At 39.7% G+C, this 22413-nt stretch overlaps 1 protein-coding gene across 1 annotated transcript; it reads right to left on the minus strand.

Annotated features, from left to right (window-relative positions):
• Positions 1 to 1027: 1027 nt before the first annotated feature.
• jpt1b (Jupiter microtubule associated homolog 1b) lies at positions 1028 to 21227 on the minus strand. The gene is made up of 5 exons (XM_053489591.1): positions 21018 to 21227; positions 9361 to 9500; positions 3898 to 4004; positions 2836 to 2863; positions 1028 to 1514 (listed from the first exon to the last, which is right to left on the minus strand). The coding sequence occupies exons 1-5, from the start codon at positions 21071 to 21073 to the stop codon at positions 1372 to 1374; spliced, it is 474 nt and encodes a 157-aa protein (XP_053345566.1). The 5' UTR covers positions 21074 to 21227; the 3' UTR covers positions 1028 to 1371.
• Positions 21228 to 22413: the final 1186 nt, after the last annotated feature.

Raw genomic sequence — 22413 nt, forward strand, 5'->3', positions numbered from 1 at the left:
TATTTTCTCACTTCCTCTCTCTCTCTCCGAGCTCACAGTGTAGATGAACATGGACAGCCCAGAAATAAGGGGGGGGGGGAGACCAACTTAAACAAACAAATAATTAGGCAGTGTTAAAAGGAATATCAAAATATATGATGCACAGTGATTAACAGAAGTTGTTTGCCAGCATATGTTGAGTCTTTACATAAATACAAAAATATTCAAAATCCAATCATATGAAATGTTCGCAAGCTGTATGGTCAATGTCCAACATGGAAGTTTGGTAGTATAAATGTCCACAATGTTGTAAAGTCTTAATAATGGAAATAATAACTCACACGCTGCCATTACAGCACCACAGATCATGCACTGATTCATATACTTCCCACCACACACAATCATCCATGTATCACATTAGGAAAATACTAAAGTAAGTACAGATACACAGAAAAAATACTCAAATACGTAGAATACGTAATAAAGTATTATTTGTATTATTTGCCACCAATGATTGATAAAACCCCATTAATAGATGAGGTAAGATGTGAGAACAACTGTATACACTGCAAGAACAAACAGAACTCTCTAAGAGATTTAAAACTGTTTCTGACATATTTTGATTAGATCCTGTGTAAAACGTTCACTAATCATCTCTGCTTCAGTCTTATGACCTAGATAAAGTTATCTAATTAACATAAGTTGGATTTGAAATCATTAAGATAAACCTGATGCCCCTTGAGTGAACGTTTATGCTGAGATGCTTTTCTGCTCACCGCAGCTGTAAAGAGGATCTAAAGCCGTCGTATCAGCTCAGACATGTAGAAGTGGAAGAGAAGGTTTATCAAGGTGCAGATATTAGCAATGTTAAAACACCTGAGTAGCAGATTTGTGCCAGCCTGTAGATGTAATTTACCAAAGCATTACTGTGGGGCATGGAGGTAGATTATGTAATGCACAGTTATAAATGTTATTTAATGTTTAAAAAGATTATTTTTTAAAGATCAAAATGTGCAGGATTTTGGTACACAAACACCAGCAGACGCAGTGAAATTCATATCAATCTTTATTTGTATTTAGAAATTTAGCGCGACAAATCTTTTCCTTGCTTTGCCTTCCATGCTTCCCCCTGCACGGCCTGCGCTCTTCATGATGGGCTGAAATGGAGCTTTTACATAAAGTGCTTCTGCCAACCAGCTTTCTTTCATTTTTCTTTTCTTCTTTTTTTTGCGATAGAAAAACAATAATACAGACATGTGGTAGTGGACAAAAAGGGAAAAATAATCATCCCATGGCTCACATGAGGAGAGTGAGAGAGTGAAGAGAGAGTGAATCTTTAAAAAAAGAGAGACAGAGAGAGAGAGAGAGAGAGAGAGAGTTCAGTGAGCGCGCTCAGCCCAGAATGAGGCTGGATTTTCCACCAGGAGGGTTTCTTCGGCCAGAGGAGGCGCCAGAGGGCTGGTTCTGCTCCTCATCCTTCTGCTGCAGCTGCTGCTGAGGCTCTTCCTCAGGGGCTTCGCTTTCCTCTAACTGATCTGCACACACCACACACACACACAAATTAATTTAATAGCTTTAATCGGATTACTGTGATAAACTCAATATCAGAATTGCACCTTCAGCTAGTTCAGAATTTAGCAGCGAGAGTCCTCACTAGAACCAGAAGATATGAGCACATCACCCCTATCTTATCTTCACTGCATTGGCTTCCTGTGAAATTTCACATTGATTTTAAAATACTACTCTTGACATATAAAGCATTAAATGGTCTCGCGCCGCAGTACCTGAGTGAACTGCTAGTGTCTTACGATCCGCCACGCCTACTTCGATCAAAGGATGCAGGCTGCTTGTCAGTACCGCGTATTATGAAAAATACAGCTGGGGGCAGAGCTTTTTCTTACAAAGCTCCAAAATTATGGAATAGTCTTCCAAATAGTGTTCGGGACTCAGACACAGTCTCAGTGTTTAAGTCCAGGCTAAAAACTTATTTATTTAGTCAAGCATTTTTATAAATAGATTTGCCTTAGGTAAAGGAGCAGATCTGGGGGACTCATGGACGTAGAGTATTATGGTGAACTGGTATGTTTGGATGCTGTCTTCCTCACTCTCATTGATCACTCCGGTTTGCTGACGGTGAGGTGATTGTTGGCTTTACATCTCAGGAAGCCCTCATGTCTGTGTTTCCTTCTGGCTCTCCCTTTTAGTTATGCTGTCATAGTTAGTCCTGCCGGAGTCTTTGCTTGCACTCTACAGTTAATATACATTTATACACCAGGCTACACTCATGAAGTTCTCTATACGTTTCTCTATACTGTATGTTCATTCTCTCTCTCTCTCTCTCTCACACACACACACACACACACCAGTTTTGCTTTTTCACTTGAGTGTCTTTAAATTTTATTATACAGTTTTGCTATAAAATATGATGACCCTCAGCGCAGTGAGTGAGATCTATCTGCACTCATTTTAAACTCACATTTGACTTTAGTATGATTTGATGAACATAAGTCAGTGTTTTCCACAGAGCATGTGACAGAGGTATGATTTATCTTAATGTGCATCATGTGCTGCTGTTTAGAGCAACACAGGGGAAGGAAACAGGAGGGCAAGAAACGAAGGAAGAAGGAGAGAGGAAAAGTTCGGGAAGGGGAAAAGGGGGAGAGTAGGGAAGTAGCAGAGAGAGAGTGAGAGAGAGGAAGGGAGAGAGAGAGAGAAGGAGAGAGAGGAAGGGAGGGGGAAGGGAGATAAAGAATAAAGATACAGGGAGACAGATTGAGAGAGAGGGAGAGAGAGAGAGGAAGGGAGGGGAACGCTGTTTAAGACAGATTAGAAACTTGATGAGACAAAAATACTCACCATAATTTACTTGCTCGTGATTTTCCTCCTGAAAAAAAAAGAGCGAGGATTTTAAAACATCACTCCCTCCTAGAAGTGTTTTCACTCGGCTCGTTAAATCCTGTGTAACATGTAAAACAATGTGCAGGCTAAATGTATTCATAGTTAACCTCCAAAACACTGTGTAGTTCCATGGAGACTCTATGTGTGTGTGTGTGTGTGTGTGTGTGTGTGTTTATTTGGGTGGAGAGGTAAAAGAAACACTGGCCCGATCAAACTACTTCAGAACATTAAAGCCGGTTCTTTCTCCGCCCTCGTTTTGCAGCAGCTTACTTCGTGTTTTATAATTCACCAAATAGACTAAACATGAGAAGAGCCGCAGACGCAGACGTTAAAGCATGTCTCCATGAGTTATGCGCTGTTACTGTCTGTGACGAGAGCTTGGAGAGGAACTCCAGAGAGGAGCAGCTACAGTATAGCAGATAGAAGAACTGCTCTCTAAAACCCACAGCAATAATGTTTAGGGTTTTGATGACGACCAGTCGGGTTATGAACCGATCATGTGAGTTATGAACAAAACCTAAAGCATTTGCAGCAGGTGCAGGGGGTCTGATACAATCTTATAAAGTTATAAAGTGCTGTAAGTTGCGATGCCAATGTACGGACTCTGAAACAATCACTTTGTAATTTCTTAACCGATCATACAGGATATGAATCAATAGTTTAGAATAAGAACTTCAGTTGTAGAGAATCTAAATCAACTGTATGGTTAATAAACCAATAATGTGAATTATGAACTAAGGACACAGGGAATGAACCAAAAGTTTGGCTTAACAGAGTTCATAACACAATTATACCACTTATGAGTCGAGGGCAGTGGTGGCTCAGTGTGTTACGGCCCTGAGTTACTGATTGGAAGGTTTGAGCCCCAGCTCTGCCAAGTTGCTGCTGTTGGGCCCTCTAGCAAGGCTCTTAACCCTATATGCTCGGGCTATGGCTGACCCTGTACTCTGACCCCAGCCTACTAACAAGACAACATTTTATATTTTTCTCTCTCTCTCTCTCTCTCCATTCTCTACTCACCAGGGGTTTTCCTGGGTGTTCAGAGTTGTTCAGGTAGATTGGTGGCTGGTGGCACCGTCTCAATGGGGCGGAGTGTTCGCCACACAGAACTCCAGTCGCTTCACCACCTGCACCAATAACATTGATGACATCATCACAATCCAAAGATCAGAAGATTTGATTCACTTTGCGTAAAAAACTTTCATGTCTGTTCCTCAAACAGATATAAATCTGTTAAATCTATAAAATGTCTAAGAGGTCTGTGTTAGCAGGTTAACTGGATATTGGATTATATGAACCAATTATAGTGTTAGAAACCAATTGTACAAATTCTAAAATAATTAACAGGTTCTGAACTTAACAACTGGGCTATAAAATAACTACACAAGCTATAAAATAATTTCACTTGTCATAACAAGATCATATAGGTTATTAACCAATTGTACAGGACGTGAAACAACCATTTAGATTTTAAACCAGACTTCATGATGTCATGAACAAATCATATCGGTTATAAAATAAGCAACTAGGTTATGAACTAATCATATGGGTTATGAACCAGTCATATGGTTTATAGACCAATTGTATGGATCATGAATCAATCATATGGGTTATAGACAATCTTATGGGTTGCAGACCAATCATATGGGCTATAAGCCAAATGTACAGGCTAAAGACCAATCATATTGGTTATAGACAAATCGTATGTGCTATGGACCCATTAAGCAAAACGTATTGGCTGTAGACCAATTGTAGAGTTATAAGCCAATTATACAGGATATAACATGGGTTATAGACACATTGTGTGGACTGTAAGCAAAGTGATTAGGCTATAGACCAATCATATGTGTAATAAACTAATCAGATGACTTATAGACAATCTTATAGACAATGGGCTGTAAGCCAAATGTATGGGCTATGGACAAATTGCATGGGTTATAAACCAATAATATGTGTTATATACCAATCGTATGGGCTATACGCCAAACATATGGGCTATTGACCAATCATATGGGTTATAGAAAAATATATTTAAAATATATTGTCATATTTGCACAACCTATATAATAAGCATAGGGGTTATGACCAAACATATAAGCTAATTATGCAGCTTATTAAGTAATTGTAGAGGTTATAAAATAATCAACCGTATTATTAACCAGATGTAGCTATTGTGAACTAGATGAATTATGAATCAGTTGTAAGGATTATGAACTAATCAGATGAGTTCTGTAAGGACAGTTTAAATACAGTAAATAATCTACAAGCAATCATAAACAAAAAGTATAAAAATGTAAAAGCAAGCATAAAAACATAATATATTAATAAAAAAAATATACAACTACTGTACTTTTTACCTAAAATATCAAAGTTCATAAGTTTAACTGTTTCATTATTAACTGCTTGAACACTTCCAACAGTGTCACACAACTGAAACTGAAAATCTTCCTGATCCTCACGTTAAATGATGTACTGTGATATATGACGTGTACATTATTGCCCTGTGTTCCAGCCCTGAAGGACTTTGGATGAAGATTAGACTACTAATAAAGATGACTTTACACACACCCGAGTGACTCCAGAGTGTTCAGAGGCACTGTGTCTGCACTGTCAGTGTGTAGAGCTTCAGCCGTCCCTCCTCTCGCTCTCTCTGTGAGGAAAGGATGAGACACACTTTCCACTGTTTTAACTCCGTAAGATTTAGTGTGGTTTCATGAGTCGTGTTTAAGTCATCAGAATCAGTCCTGACTAAACCATGTGAATTAGCTTTACACTATGGAATGCTGTGGACCTGCTCATGTGTTTAACTTAAACTTACACTAGAGGTCTGTTGAATTCTTGATCCTGATTGGTCAGAAGGTGTTGATTAATTTTCTACAACAGCAGATCTGATAGTAACGCAGGTTCTAATTAATGCACTTGTTTTAAATATCCCATCATTTATATTAGGGATCTTCATGATGCTGGAATGCTTAGAATTTAACCGTTAAAATTTGTTACATTGTTGCACAATTTAATTTAAAAAATGCGATTATGTCGACACATCTTGCAGTTGTGAGTTAAACAGCAATATGTAACTATTAAATGTACTACTTAGTGTTCCATCATATTTATTTATCCACACTAACACCAAATAACGGCACAAACAATCTTGATGAGACAATGTTTGCCAATATTTATAAAAAAAAATACTTATTATAATATTTGTATATTACTTGCAAATAAATAATTGCACATACCAATATTGCACTTCTTGATTTTCCGTGCAGTTAATTGTGCAGCAGTACTATTACACCATAATGTTTTGCATAATATTTCTCAGTAGGTGACATATTTATTAATTTGTTCACTATAAGATGGCGCAACTGCAGTTAGCACTATATTGTATATTTTAGCTGCTTTGATTTCTATGAGGAGCTGATGTTTTAACGGCCTTTCTTTCATTATTTATTTATTGGACTTCATTAATTAGTCTCTAACTAATTATTTAGGACTGTGATGTTAGTTTAAGTCTGTTTAAATAAAACTTGACCTAAAAATAGTGTTTTCTTATTGTTAATTCTTACTGAATATTTGATTATTAATTATTACTGTGCTCAACCATCGGTTAAGATAAATAAGTTAAAATACCAACCGTTATTACTGTTTCCATAGTAACAGTTTATTCACAGGAAATTATACTAAAATATGTTCAACTGCTATAGCGGAAGTGATACCAGGAGTTTATACTGTACAGGGTCAGGGGAGGCCTGGAGCCTATCCCTGGGAGCTCGGGGGACTAGACGGGGAACACCAATCCATCGCAGGGTTCAAATATACAAAAATATTACAAAATGCCAAATTACTGGAAAAGAATAAAGTTCAGGGAGGTAACAGTAGCTCCACTTCATCACACCATCCCATCACTGATTATTTCCCTACAACAGCATGACACTGAGAGGTTGATATCTTACCAAACTCTCCTTTATCTTAAAGCTCATGATCCAGTAAACTCCGACTGAATAATAACTGCTTATTGATTAATACAGTGAAACTCTAACAGAGTGTGTAATTACACAGCCATGAATCCTAGGAATAACTGAAGCCTCGAAATGTTGAAGATCACTTATTGTTATAAACAACTACAAACTGAGCTGTAATGAAAACCGATCTGTTTTTTATTCTCGGAGTTAAATAAGGATCGTGTGTATTTACTTAAACCCAGTGAACACGACCACACAGAGCTGCACTGCTACACCTCCCCCAAAACACCCCCCCACATCTGTGTTGGAGCTCTGAGCCGTGGCATCTCACACACACACACATACGAAGCCACACACACACACACACACACACACACAGTAACGTCCTCGTCGTCTACAAAGAGCAGTGATTAAGGCACAAGGCGCTCTCTGAAACACGACAGCAGCGCCGCTGGATAATGAACTTCAACTGCAGCTCCGCTGAGAGACGCCATTGTGTCCCAGTCACAGTGAGTGTGTGCTGATAATGTGCTGATCTTACACGCACGCACACACACACACACGCACACACACACACACACACACACACACACACAGATGTGCACACACATGGGGTCTACGCCTGTTTTGCATTAGTATGTAAAACATACATGAGGTTCATTTACATTTAGGCATTTGGCAGACGCTCTTATCCGGCAAGTCGTGAATAGCTGGCACTTTTTATCTCCTTTTTATTCTCTTCCTTTTTATCTACCTGGATCAGTCTTATGTCTCACTCTCTAACTGTCTGTCTTTAGATCTACTCCTTCTGACTGTTTCATTTTATCCGTCTTTCAACCTCAAAATGTTCTCCTTTTTTAATCCGTCTCATTTTCTGTCTACCTGTTTAAATGTCTACCTGCTGCCTTTCCAACACTCTCGTTCTCTCTCTCTCTCTCTCTCTTTTCTTTTTCTTCAACATCCTCCCTTCTCTCTCTCTCTCTTATTCTCTCGGTCTGCTCATCACCCTTCTCTATTCTTAATGTTTGGTCTTGGTTTTCCCCATTTTTCCTTTTTTTTTCACTGTTTGTGTTTCTGTCTATTTCTTTACAGATTTTCCTGCATGTGTTTCTCTTCTCCTTAAAGCTCCTCCCTCCTCCTATCTCTCTCTTTTACTTTCATATACTGTATTCTGTCTCTATTTCTCTTTTTTTGTCTGCTTACCTCTATGACTTTCTGTCCAGCTGTTCATCTTTCCTCTCTATCTGCCTCCTCTAATCTCTTCCATTCTGTCTAGAGCTCTGGTTCTGCTTCTTTCCTTCTTCTTCTTCTTCTGCTTTTTCTCTTTCTTTCATTATTAATACCGGTCTTTGTAGGCTAATCGTTTTTACTGTCTGACCTGTGTTTGCCTTTATCCTCTGTCCTTTGTAACACACACACACACACACACACACACACACAGATCATTTCCTCTGCTCATTTCCCCCTGCTGTGTGTCTGGAAGCTGCTGAGGTTTCCTGCTCTGCCTCCACCTGCCAAACCCAGGCTCATGAGGAACCGCAGATTAGTGCCAGCTCTTTCTAACCACACACACACACACACACACACACACACACACACTCAGTCTAAACAAAATTAGTCGAAACACAAATGAGGAGCAGACGAGCAAGAGAGAGAGAGAGAAGGACAACAAGTACACCTCTAACAAAACACACACACACACACACACACATAGCTGAGTGCTTAATACGCATCTATTACACACACAGCTCTGCCCCAGACCTGATGTTAGAACCCAGTCATGGAGTGTGGAATGATCTGCAGGTGATGTCACACAGTCTTGTGTTTCCCATCATCCATCTCTGCGCTCTGACACACCAGGAAGTGGAGCCGAGTAACCAGACCATGAGGTCATCTGTACTGGAAATGACACACACATGCACCTCACACACACTCTCTCTCTCACACACACACACACACACGCCTGTGAAGGGGTTCATGATGCAGACAGGACGTCCAGATGAATCCCTGAGTGTGTGAGTGTTGTTCAGTGCAGAGCGACAGGAAGCTGTTAATTAGTGTGTGTAGCGTGGTGGTGTTCTCCCGCCGTATCACCCGAGCAGGGTTTGGTTTAGTGTGTGGTGTCTGGGCTATATCACATCCCTCATTTATTACCATGTAACACAGGGAACCTGCTGGAGTTTAAATCCCATTCTGAGAAGGAGAATGCGGTGTGTAATAACCAGCGCAGCAACACACACCGATTTATTCCTCTTACACTCCAGCGAGTAAACAACAAACACCAACATCATCATCTCTCTTCACTCTCACTGCTGAAGTTCATAATGCAGGTGACGTGTGAACTTCTCTGTCCTGTTCCACTGACTGACCCTGGAGACTCCTTCCATTAAAGGAAATGTGGATCTGACAGCAAGGGAACTTTACACACTACGACTTCCCAGGGTGGGTGGAGAATATGTCTAAGATATTGTGTGTGTGTGTGTGTGTGTGTGTGTGTGTGTGTGTGTGTGTGTGTGTGTACCAGGCGGGTTGTTCCTCCGATGGGCGTGGGGGTCATCGGGCTCGGCGAAGATGTTGGAGGCCATTCTGTTCTTGCGTGCCGGCCTTTCCTCATCTGTGCCGAAGCAAATGTTGGAGGTTCCGCCGGGTGGCCGGAGAACCCTGAGGAGGAAAAACAAACACAGAGTTTGTGTGTGTGTGTGTGTGTGTGTGTGTGTGAGTCTGAACTACACTTTGATATACAGTCAGCCCAGGGGATCTGCAGGACATCAGTTTCAGGACACCTCGCAGATAGCAAAACCTGCAGCCCTTATGTAAACATGGCCCAGATTAGCATATGATCTACACACACACACACACACACACACACACTCCTGTTTACCTGCAGTCCTCTCAATATTACTTTAGTTGTTATACTGTGTTGTTAATAGAGCTATGAATCGTAGCTAGACTGTTGATTCAATTCAGTGATAGAACATTCAACTCCATTTAATTTCATACACTCAATATTTAATGTCTCATTTGTCTCAAGCAGCTATATTTCTTACAGTACTAGAAAAATGTAATTAATATATGTACGTAACAAACACCTAAATGCTGCTGTGTATCTTACGCTGTTTGTTTAAATTTTCTTACAAAGACAATCTTCTGTGCAACACTACAGTCCAGTAGGTGGCGGTATTGCACTAATCGCTCATACAATCAAAGGCGGAAGAATATTAAGCAATAATCTCACAAATCCCTAAAATTTATGAATTTCCTAAAAAAAAACATACCAACAGTCTCCAAGGGAAATGCTGTGGTATATTTATAAGGAATTTGTCAAATGAGGATGGGTTCCCTGCTGAGTCTGGTTCCTCTCAAGACTTCTTTCTATTGGCTGTTCAGGGAGTATTTCCTGACCACTGTCAGCATCGGGGACAAACTGATACAGCCAGTTCCCTTCATACAAACATTTGAGTTACAAACTTTTAAAGATACAAACATATTCACTTGTGGACGTTTGAGCAAACGTCCAGCGACATTATCACATGCAGCAAGTGTTCACTGCATGATGTCCAGAAGCAAGTGAAAAAGCAACTCACGCACTGATGCTAGCAGAGTTCAGCACCTCATAGACAGGGGGGAGCATAAAAAAAAAAAAACGAGCGGAAGGTAGAGGAAAGAGACATGGAGGAGGCTGCTGGGTCTTAGTGCGGGTCTCTTAATGGTATAATCAACATCCGTGCACGCGTGTACTGTTTACTATAACATTGTGACCATGTCTGTGTGTGTAAAAATTTTATTTTGTGTCTTTATGTGTGTGTGTGTGTGTAAAGCAAATGCAAGTCTCATTAGAGAGGTTAAAGATCCAATTTCTCTCTCTGCTCAAGGCTTAGCCTGCTCCTTCCCTGCTGTGTGTGTGTCTGTGTGCGTAAGCGTCATTAGACACAGTGCCACACACACACACTCACACAGACCCCTCCTACTTTCACTTTTAAAGACACACACACACACACTCTATCTTTACTCTACACAGAAACACTGCTCTGTCGCGATTCTTTTTAAAGGAAAAGTTCAGGTTAATTTGTTTTATTTTTATTTTACAGCAGTGATTCTGTTAGTGTGTTTTTAAAAGTAAAATTTGGTTTTCGAGTGTTTTGGAATACGATCCGCTTCCGGAACGAATTATGCTCATAATCCAAGGTTCCACTGTATATATATACATGCCTATGCTTTTTGTGTTTGTCCATTTTTATTTCATTATATTATTATTATAACAGCTCGAAGAGCAACATGTTTGTGCACTTTCTAAAGATTTGTTTTTGAATAAAGGGTTGTAAATTAATGCTTTTCTTGATTTTTTTGTTGTTGTCATATTCACTGATTAATCGAAAAAATTATCGACAGATTAATCGATTATTAACATAATCGTTAGGTGCAGCCCTAATTGGAGATGAAGCGGGTACTGATGCCAAGCAATAACGATGGAGACAAAAGTGAAAATAATTAAAAGAATGGACTGGTTCCATTCTCACCATTCATAACGATTCCAAAGAGCACTGTACCGTAATATACTGTAAATAGCCACATGTGTTAGTATCCTAGTACCTAGACAGTGTTTATAGAACTTATGAACAAACTGAACTTACGACAAGCTCTCTGAACAAAACTCGTTCTTACGTAGGGGAATTATTGTCATTATAATTTATACACATTTTTTTACACATTTCATAATAATTTCCTTACTTTTCTTTTTGATTGTGTTAAGCTGCTATTGTGACAATGAGCATTGTTATAAGCGCTATATAAATAAAACCGAATCGAGCTGAATTGGGTTCTGAATGGAAAACTGACACATCGATTCAATCAAATGAAAGAATCAACTAAAGATCGTGTTGCATAACTGATTAAAGGAACAACATGAAGAAAAGTTACTGAAGCTGAACCCATTGTACATAATATACAAACCTACAAACTACATAATATACATCAGCAACTACATAACATTTTACCTTCACTTCAGTCACATACAGTAGGTACATTTTATTGCTCAGCATGTGGCATATTCAAGTTCTGCTTTTTGGAACTTCAGGGAAATATTATTTTCTGGATATTTTCAAATCTGTGGTTGATTTAAGCTCTTGAGGTTCTTTGTCTCATTTAAAATAAAGTTTAGTTTCCCATCCCTGACTTTTACCTCTCATTTCTACAATGCTATTTTGGTTTTTAAAGTCATCTTGTTTCTTGGTTGCGAATTTGCTTTTGTATTTTTGTCTGCACATCATCTACTCTGGCCTGTTTTTGAATATTGTGGGTTTGTTTTGTTAAAAGTGCGTTGTACTGGTTTTCATTATATTCATTTAATACAACGTTTACCTTTATCCATGTCTACTTTAGACACACAACACCTTATTTTATCTAACCTTACCGTCTTGGGGGTTTTCATTTAAAATCTAGATGAACTGATTTTAGATGTACAGGGTGTAGATTATATTGGCAGAGAAGTTTAGCACAAAATGAAATGTCTGTAAGAAAGAAACCACCTATTCTCCTGCTGCAACTGTTGTCTGTATGAGCCTGGTCCTTTTGCAGAAGTTACAATAAACCATTGTTACTTTGCTCTTACCCAGTGAATGACTTACTTGTCTTTATAGTTTTCAAGATTTCCACCACAAGGTTATCATTATTGAATTATTCTCTATTCATAGTTTGGAGGTTTATCAACCAGGAAAAGAAAATAAACCTACTCCTTAGTGTTATATGTATAACTGATGCCAAGAACACTGCAGCACTACACAGCCGAGGTGGTCAGGTTGATGGTAGAATGATTTTTACTTGGGGAACTAATTAGCCTGAATGAATGATGATCTTTTCAGAAGCTCGTAGCTTTGTGTACACTGATGACACTGAGGCGTAATGTTGGACCATGTGAGGCAGGAGGCAGGTGAGGACACTTCATCAAGTTTCTTACTGCAAATCCACAATCCAAAGTCAAATAACATTAAGGAAGTCTCTCTTAACAAGAACAAAGAATACAAATATGGAAACACAAAGTCCAAAAAGAGACGAAGAAACTGAACTGGGACAAAGACACTGCAGGTTATAAACAGGAGCGAACACAAACAGGTGAACACAGACTGATGACAGGATGGAGACTAGACCAAAACCAAAATAAAGGCTCACTAACAACATGTACCAGGTGAACTAGGAGCAAAATATATTTATATGACACCAAGCAAGAAGTGCAGCACAATGCTGTTATATAACTCTCCAGTTTACAACACACATTCACACACACACACACACACACACACACTCATATACAGAGAAACCTCGGATTGCGAGTGAATAATCGTCTCCCCTGCTGGGTCTTAGAGCGCGTCTCTCACTGGTCTAATCAACATCCATGCACGCGTGTACTGTTTACTATAACACTGTGACCACGTGTGTGTGTTTAAAACATATTTTATTTTATGTTTGAAAGCGCGCGTGTACTGTTTCTTATAAAACCTGTGTGCGAACATGTAAAGCAAAAGAAAGTCTCATTAGAGGTTAAAAATCCATTTTCTCCCTCAGCTTGTTATGTGTGTGCGTTATGTGTACGTGCGCATAATTTGACACCGTGTCGGTTCACACACCCTCTTTCTCTTTCTCTCTCTCTCTCGCCTTTAGTGTGTGTGTTTGTGTGTGTGTGTGAAGCACCCCTTCTCATTTCAAAGGTAAAGTTCAGGTTCATTTGTTTGTTTGTTTTACTTTACAGCAGTGATTCCGTTAGTATGCGCTCACACGAGTGTCATTAGCGATGTTCCTGGCTAATTTTTCCAACAAAACAGTTTTTCCGTTAATGTGTTTGTGTGAAAGTCAAATAAGAGAGGAGACAGGTTTGAGAAGGGGGAGACGGGAGGGGCTGAAAGTAAAGGTGAATCCCAATTCTACCCCTTACCCCTACACTTAGCCCTACCCCTCCGTTTGGCGCGTTCACGTGAAGGGGTAGGGGTGTCTCATTTCTCTTTTGGTTGGAGGGGTAGGGCTAAGGGGAAGGGCCAGATAGCCCTCGAAACGAAGATTTTTCGGGACCTCACTTCAAACGAAGGGCTAACGAAATTTTCAAGATGGCCGCTCACTCGAGCAAGCAGACCCGTAAATTTAACGATTTTTTGCCATTAATAAGGATTTTTATGACAAGTTTTTATTATATGTATATTAATTTTAGTCTTGTGTTTGTGTTTATGGTGATGTTTTGTAAAAAAACGTTTGCAAAAAAACCGCTAAAGTTTGCTAGCGGATAGCGCCGATTGCGCAATATTACAAAAATATATTTTTATGTCATATACACTTTACTACATGCTACAAACAAATATGAAAGTTTAGTAGCACGGCAGTTTGCCGAGCTTTTGGTAACGCATTGATTGTTTTGCTTACGGCCATACTGTATGTGTACATGTAAATGAACGGATACGTATGATGACGTATAACAGTGTTGTAGTGGTGTCCCATTTCTTAGGGGAAATATTTTAACCCTTCCCCTTTCCACTTCGTTTTAAGGGACAAGGGGAAGGGGCGAGGGGTAGGGGAAGGGGTAGGGGAAGGGGTAAGGGGTAGAATTGGGATTGGGCTTAAGAGTCTCCTTTTACTTTAGCTTCACACACACACACACACACACACACACACACACACACACACACACACAGCACCGGCGCGCATAAACGGAAACACTTTTCTGTCGAGATTTATTTTTTTTACTTTTTTTTTTTTTTTAAAGGTAAAGTGCAGGTTAATTTGTTTTGTTTTTAGTTTATATGTTTTGTATTAATAATTTTTATGTGTTTATTTTTTTGGGGCTGTGGAACTAATAATTCAAGTTTCCATTATTTCTTATGGGACAATTTGGTGGGTTTGATTTACGAGTGTTTTGAAATACGAGCCTGCTTCCGAAACGAATTACGCTCGTAATCCAAGGTTCCACTGTATATATAGGGAGAGAGAGCGAGAGAGATTTTATTTACTATCGTGACATGTTATGTGCAATGTATTTTTCCTTGGGCTTCGTCACCATATCAGATCATTCAATTTCCTTTACACAATAACACACCAGTTTCCTCTAAGCTTGGGACTGGCATTGAGGATTCCATGCATGTCAGTGGCTGGATATCATATAGACATACTGTAAGGTTTAGAGCCTTGCCCATGGGCCCCCCAACCCTCCAATCAGCAACCTCAAAAACACCTGAGCCAACACTGCCCTGATATCTGTTATGTGTGATGTGAAGAGAAAACGCCACAGCTTATGAATAAACTTCTCCTTGAACCTTCGTGTTACCTTAGCTGGCTTTTTAGCCTTGTTAATTAGGCGTCCGGCCAAATCAAACATGAGACTGAGCTGTAAGACTGGTGTTAATAATGTAGCTGTACACACCACTCATATGCAATTTCTTATGTCTACAAATCATAAAATAAAATCCTAGCATGGCCAAGCTGAGTCTACTGGGACGTTTAACAAGGCCCGGAACCCTAAAATGCTCAGATCTCACTACAGATAAGACCATCTGCCAAATGCCATAAATGTGAATATAAATCTCCTCGAACAGCAAGTGGTTCCCTTTTCATTACTGTAATTATTACAACAGGCTGACGGCTGATTATATTCTTATACATGCTAGAGTAAATTAATTCTGTGCAGGGTTACAGTCACACCTGTGTAAAAGAAATCTACAGTATGTGTGTGTGGTACCCAGGAGTGTGTATATTCAGCTAAATGTGTTTGTACACTGGGGTGCTCATGAGAGTTACAGTTTTTCCCTTAGGAAGGAAACTTCAGACAGAGAGAGTCATGGCTGAAGAACTGCATTTGTAAAGGGGAAAAATCCTTTCATTTTTGGCCTGTTCCAAAGCAGACACACACACACACACACACACACATACACGCAAATGGAGAAAACGGGGCACCGTCTCACATTTGTGGTCGTGCTGACATTACGGGAATGAAACAGCTGCAGGGGAAGCCGGGCAAGCATCATCAAAAAGATTTAGCAGAGTTAATACTGGACACAAGGGCGGGTGGCCACGCCCACCCCCCCACACACACATGCATGCACACACACACACACACACACACACACACCCAACTGGAGACCAACCAACCAGACTGACCACTGCAGGGGACAGATAACATAAGCTGGGAGGGTCCCGACTACCCATGCCCTTCTGTCTCTGTCTCTCTCTCTCTCATACACACACACACACACACACACACACACACACACACACACACACACACACACACACACACATACACACACACACATATTGTACAGCTGACCGGAGCCACACCAAATGGAGATTCCTGTGTCAGATGATTTTCATCTATCCAAACAGCACCCTCGGGATTGCTGCAGCCTTGACAACCCGTCGAACATTCGATTCGCCTCTGTGATGAGAGAAGGAGGAAGTGGAGGCAGTGTCCCGATCCACGCCCTCTGGTTCTAATTACGGTGTCTAGCTCACAAAGAGCCTCTGAACGATTATACGTCAAAAGCCAAATCAAGTGCATGACAGCTCGATTAATTTGCGCTCTCTGTGGGAGTGAAACTGTGCTCGCGTTGGAGACCCATGTGTTTCAAAACACAAACACTGACCTAAAGAAAATTATTGGTATTTGACTTGCATTACTTTTAAAAAGTAAACATTACATAAAATCAGGTGAAGTTTTACTGAGAGATGTTTTTGTGTAGTGACAAAACTATGACATTAGACAGGTAGCTCAATGACGAGTGTCATGTGACCATCGCAATGGTTTTAATTCTGGTTCTTGTCTACAAAACTTACCAGAATTTCTCCAGATACCAAATATTTACTTTTAACCAATGATCGCTAACTAGATTTCCATAGGTAACTTTATTTTCATCCATCCTTCCTCCATCCATCCATCCATCAACGAACCTCTGCAGTCTAACGAGGGACCGTGGAGGCCAATGGTGACCATTGTCTTTATTCCCATTTTGTACAACCCTGGTAGGTCCTCTGATCAACTTTCACATGCATTTACACACTACGGACAATTTGCAAATGCCAGTTAGCCTAATGTGCATGTTTTTGAACTGTGGGGAAACCTACGAAGCACGAGGAGAACATGCAAACTCCATGCACAACTTCATATTAAAAGATGTTTTTTCTATAAACGCAACCTAATTACATCTTCCATCAGCCACTGCACATGACCTGACCACAACACCTATAACACAGCTGACGCATGTTAATTTTTTTTCCAGCACCATCATGCACTACCCAGCACTCTATGTATGTATATAGTTGTTGACTTTACCTTTCTTATGATGTTTCTTGTTCATGCTGTTGTGTTTTCTCATTCTTGCTTAAAGTAACTGGTTTCGTACACCAGCATCCTGCTGAGCTCAAAAATGTAACAGAATAAACAATCTCATTGTGGAAGAATTCTGGAAACCACCATATAGTCTCCTAGCCTGATGTGTGAACATGGTGAGCATGAACTGATCAGCACAACACTGGCCTGGCTCAAAACTATACATCCTTTCAAGAGGCAAAAACCATCTCTTTTCCCCAATCAGGCAAAACCATCTACCACCCGCTATGCCTCAGTGAAGATCCCATTATGGTTCATGCTTTCGCAGTGGTCGTCACTCTACCTACATCCTCCACCATGAACATTAGTACACCCCCTGGTTTCACTTTGAATGGAGCTCCACCTTCTTACTCCCAAGGTGGTCATTCTGCATTCTGCTTACACTTCCACATAGACCTGCCTATTTACTCCTCTGCCTTCTTGCTCTGCTGAGGATACAGCTGTGTCTTCTAACTCCTTTAAGAACTACACTGTCTTCTTTCTCTCCTGAAGATTTCGCTTTGCCTCCTTGGCTGAGATACACTCCTACCTCCTTTCTATACTGAGGATGTCTCTCTGCTTTCTGCTCTGCTGAGGACACCTCCATCCTTGCCTTCCTGTTATGCTAAAGACATCACTCTTCCCCTTGCTTTGTGGTGTACCTTGGTCTTCCCTCTTGCTTTTTTTTTTAAGGATCTTGCTCCCTATTTGCTTCACAGAAAATGTCTCTCCCCTCACTCGCCTAGCAGAAGACCTTCACTTTTTCTGGTTCTTCATAGGCCACCCCCGGGTTTGTCCCAATCTCTCTCTGGATCGACCTTGAACTTTGCTTCTGACTTCTGGCTTTCCAATTGTTGTCACTCTTCTTTTGTGATCCACTGTGGCTGGCATGTCACTCTTTAGTTATGTGGAGATCAGTCATGTTGTAGAGACTTAAACCTGGGCTGCTAAAGTCTTCTACTTAAGTATATAGCATCGGAAGGCCTTCAGTCACTGCACATGACCTGACCACAACACCTATGTCACACTTGCAGCTGATTCACATTTCTCTTGTTTAGCACTGTCTTTTGTTGGGACATCACCTAGCCTAAGTCACACTTATGTTGGTTCTTGTACATGTTCATAAACATTTTTCTGTACCTACCACCACCACAACTCAAAACAGTGATTAAAAAAGCAATTATATAATGTACATGATATAAATGTCTATTATATTCCATGTCTACACTAAACCGCTTAATGTTACATAATAAAATACTCTATTAAAATGACGGTATGCACATACACATAGCTAACAGATAGCTATTTATATTTCACAAAGTCTTATTAGAAGAACATACACGTTCCAGCCACATATTCCAGCTGTGTAACAAAACAGTGTATCATAACACAAGTGAGTCAAAAACACAACATCATATGTTCAGGTTTGTGCAAAGAATAAAACACAATGGGGTGATCTGATGAAGCAGAGTTTATAATACCACCACAAAGTTATTACTTTCCTACAACAATATATCCTGAAGTGTTTCATTCTTTCCTATACAGCGCTTTCCTAACACTAACAATGACACGGAAATGCACCGATTGCAGTTTTCTTGTCCCGATACCAAAATCTTCCTAGACGCCTGGAATTTTCATATGTAATCGTTAGATTATGCCGCCCAGGAAGCAAAAAAATCAACCAGTCCAGTTACTAGATGATCAACTGGTGCACCCTTGCTAACAATTTTTTAAAGAATTATACGCTGTACTTTTAATCCCTTTTCAGTTACATTTAATTCTGCTGAAAATCTGTGAAAATATATTATTTCCTGTTCTTATTTCATTATAGTAGCTATAAACAGCCGTTCCCTTACCAGTCTCTCTTTAATCTCTCATAAAGCCTGAACTCCTCTGTCAGAAATCTTCAAGTCACAGCTTTTCCCCTGACTATTAAAAAGCGTTGACACTGGAGACTCCTTCCATACATGTTACACAAACATCCTGTTACAGAAATCTTCACTGTATCAACAATTATGCAATAATCATAAATAATTCTCTGGTATTACAGAAACAATAACCTTTTCAAACACAAATAAGACCATTTTGACCAATCCGAACCCAAAATCCAACAGGGCTGCGGTATGCGTTATTATACTATAGTGTGTTCCGTATCAAGCAAAACCAGCTAACTAGTGCAGCAATAATATAAATAGCTGACGCTTTAGTGGACTCCTCACCAGCTGACACATGCACGCGCACACACACACACACACACACACACACACACACACACACACACACAGCTGTTCTGATTTAAAGCATTTCACAGCCTCCCCTTATTGGGGAAATGCAAAAAAATAAAAGCTAAAAAGGCCACAGATTTACAGGTTTGATTGTTGCACTAACAAAGCGTGACCCCTCATGAACTCGGCTTCACCTTCCTGCTCAGATAGAGATTTAACTTTTGGCAGAAGAGGTTAAATTCCCCCCCGAGACCCCACCCAGGTGCGAGGGAAGAATATTTTCCAGCGACAGAAGTGGAGACATTAATAAAACCTGCTTTAGAGGGTTATAGTCCAGTCATAAACCGGATTTAGCACGGATCGAGGGCAAAATATTTAATCCGTAGACGATGAGGTACATCTAACTTTGTCTTTGTGTTGCAACCTCACGACATTCCTGTGTGCTACCATGACAGCATATTAGTTTAAAGTTGCAAAAAAATAATTTACAGATCTGATTAATCAAAAAATACCCAAGAAATACATATACAGATTTGATGGTAAGTCAAATCTAAAATCATGTTGCATTAAAGATGCTGAGGTGGTGCTTCATATCTTAAAGCTTGCGAAGGCTAAAATTAAGGCTTAAAACTTTAAAGAGTTCAGAGTTTATATAAGATCTGATCAGATCTTATATAAATATAAATTTATTTTTTTTATCTCTAAATACTAAATTTACAGATAAAAAATAGACATTTCCAAGGCATTTAAAGTGCCCATAAAATGGAAAAGCTCCTGCGTTATCTGAAGTGAGTTAACAATTATTGTCTTAGATATCGAATAAGTCGAATATTTTTTTTTTGGTCTGGAGTGAAGAAGAAAAATTAGCATGAACATTAGAGAAACCCATAAAAGGAGAACACTGAGGCCTGAGAGATGGGAGTTCTTTTAAGGTTAAAAATCATCAGGAACCCCAGTGTGGGGTGTTTAGTTTGTACAGAAGGTGGAAATAATGCAGATCAGGTCATCATTTGGGCATTTTTGGACACATTAATGATTAGAAAAAAAGAACACACAGACACACATTAGCTTGGCTCAGTGAGGCTAGAGGGAAGAGAAGTGGCTGGTTGCCAGGGAGATTTCTTTAGCTAACGTTAACGGCTTGAAGTAGAGGGAACAAATAAATAATAAAAAGATTTGTGCATTAAAAAAAAGTGATTATCGGATTTAGCTATAATCATGCGATGCGTTTGTTTTTTTCAATCTTTATGCGCTAACAGGGTGGATACGGAGCAGATCAAAGCACAATAATCAGATCAAAGCGTAACCTCGCAACATTGTCATTATTATTATTAGTGTCAGTGCGCGCGCGAGCGTGTCATCAAAAAAAAAAGGTCGGGATTTTTGTTACAATTATCTCGTACAATGATTCAACACGCTGGCGCTCAAACACACACACACACACACACACACACACACATCCTGTAACACACCGACTGTATTTACACCAAATCTGTCCAGCCGACGGATTAAATCATCTTCGTCTAAAGATATCATTTCTTCATCCTGACTCTAATCTCATCCCGATCACTCGTTTTTCTTTTGTTTCACTCGGATTTTTTTTTTTTTTTTTACCTGGAGCTATTTTTTGCGCCAGGGTCCATCCCTTGGAAAGTAGTCGTCGTCGTCATCTCAGGCAGGATTAAAAAATAAAAAAAAAACAACGATGAGTGAATAAACCTGGTGTTCAGGGCGGTTACGGAGAGCTCGAGCCGCTAGACGGTCTAAAGGGTCCTTTCTCTGGCGCGCGCATGGACTCCGCCCGACTCGGGATGAATAGAATCTGGGCAGAGCGGAGCGGCTCGAGCTTTAACGCCTGCCCACATGGACCCGCCCACCGCACGAGCGCGACCTTCTGATTGGCCAGGAGGGAAAGAATTCGGGATCTGATTGGAGAAGCTTCACGTCGCTAAAAGTCGCTCTGAAGGGTTTTTTTTTGCCCTCATTCCACTGAAATGACAAGCGGTGATGCAGCGTCCATTACAGTTCTGTCTGGGGAGGGACCCGAGTTTAAAATAATAATAATTCCAGGAGTGTTAGTTCAGATTAAAAAAAAAAAAAAAAAAGTCAACCAAAAATAATAATAGTAATAATATCATGTTCTGTCCAATCTGCACTATTAACTTAACACTCTGATTGGCCAAAAAACAAACAAACAAACAAACAAACAAACAAACAACATCTCTGTATGATGTCAGGTATTTGGGAATGTAGGTGATTTTCTTTTTTTCTTTAGGAATATCTGAGCTGTTTCAGTAAATAATTCCAGTATTTACGGTTACCCCTTATTCGTCACATATACATTACTATTCTTCACATATTCCAGATTTTTGTTAATAAAGCAGGGGTCAAAGTGCAGGGTCAGCCATTATACGCCGCCCCTGGAGCAGCAGACAGGGTGAAGGGCCCAACAGTGGGGGCAACCTGGCAGAGCTGAGGATCAACCCACAGATCAGATGCGTAAATCAGAGCCTTAACAGACTGAGCCACCACCGGCCACATATTTAAAATCGCTATAGTCGGCAAAAAAATAAAACAAAATTTTTTTAAACAATAAAAAATGCTATTTCGTACAGACATTAATGCAAAAAAAAAATTATGACCCATCTTCCCTTCTGCAATTGATATATTGCTATTTTATATATTGTACACACATACAGACAGATAGACAGATGGGTAAGATAGATATATACACGCAGTTGAACCTATGCAAATTTAATTATCGCCTATGAAGGCGACTTCTTAAGATGAAATTCGTATTAGGATACACAATTTTTCCGTAAGAAATAAATTAACAATATTACAAAAAAAAATAAAAATGCAAAAGTCATGTCGCTTTTGAACACATGCCATAGTGTGTATAGTGGTTTGAGTCTTTTGAAACAGCTTTTGCTAACTAAGAAAAATAAACTAAGAAAAATTTTCACTTCACTACACTTAAAACATTTTAATGTCTGTTTCACATAGCCTA

This window comes from Clarias gariepinus, chromosome 28 (genome assembly GCF_024256425.1).
Source record: "Clarias gariepinus isolate MV-2021 ecotype Netherlands chromosome 28, CGAR_prim_01v2, whole genome shotgun sequence".
NCBI classification, from domain to species: domain Eukaryota; kingdom Metazoa; phylum Chordata; class Actinopteri; order Siluriformes; family Clariidae; genus Clarias; species Clarias gariepinus.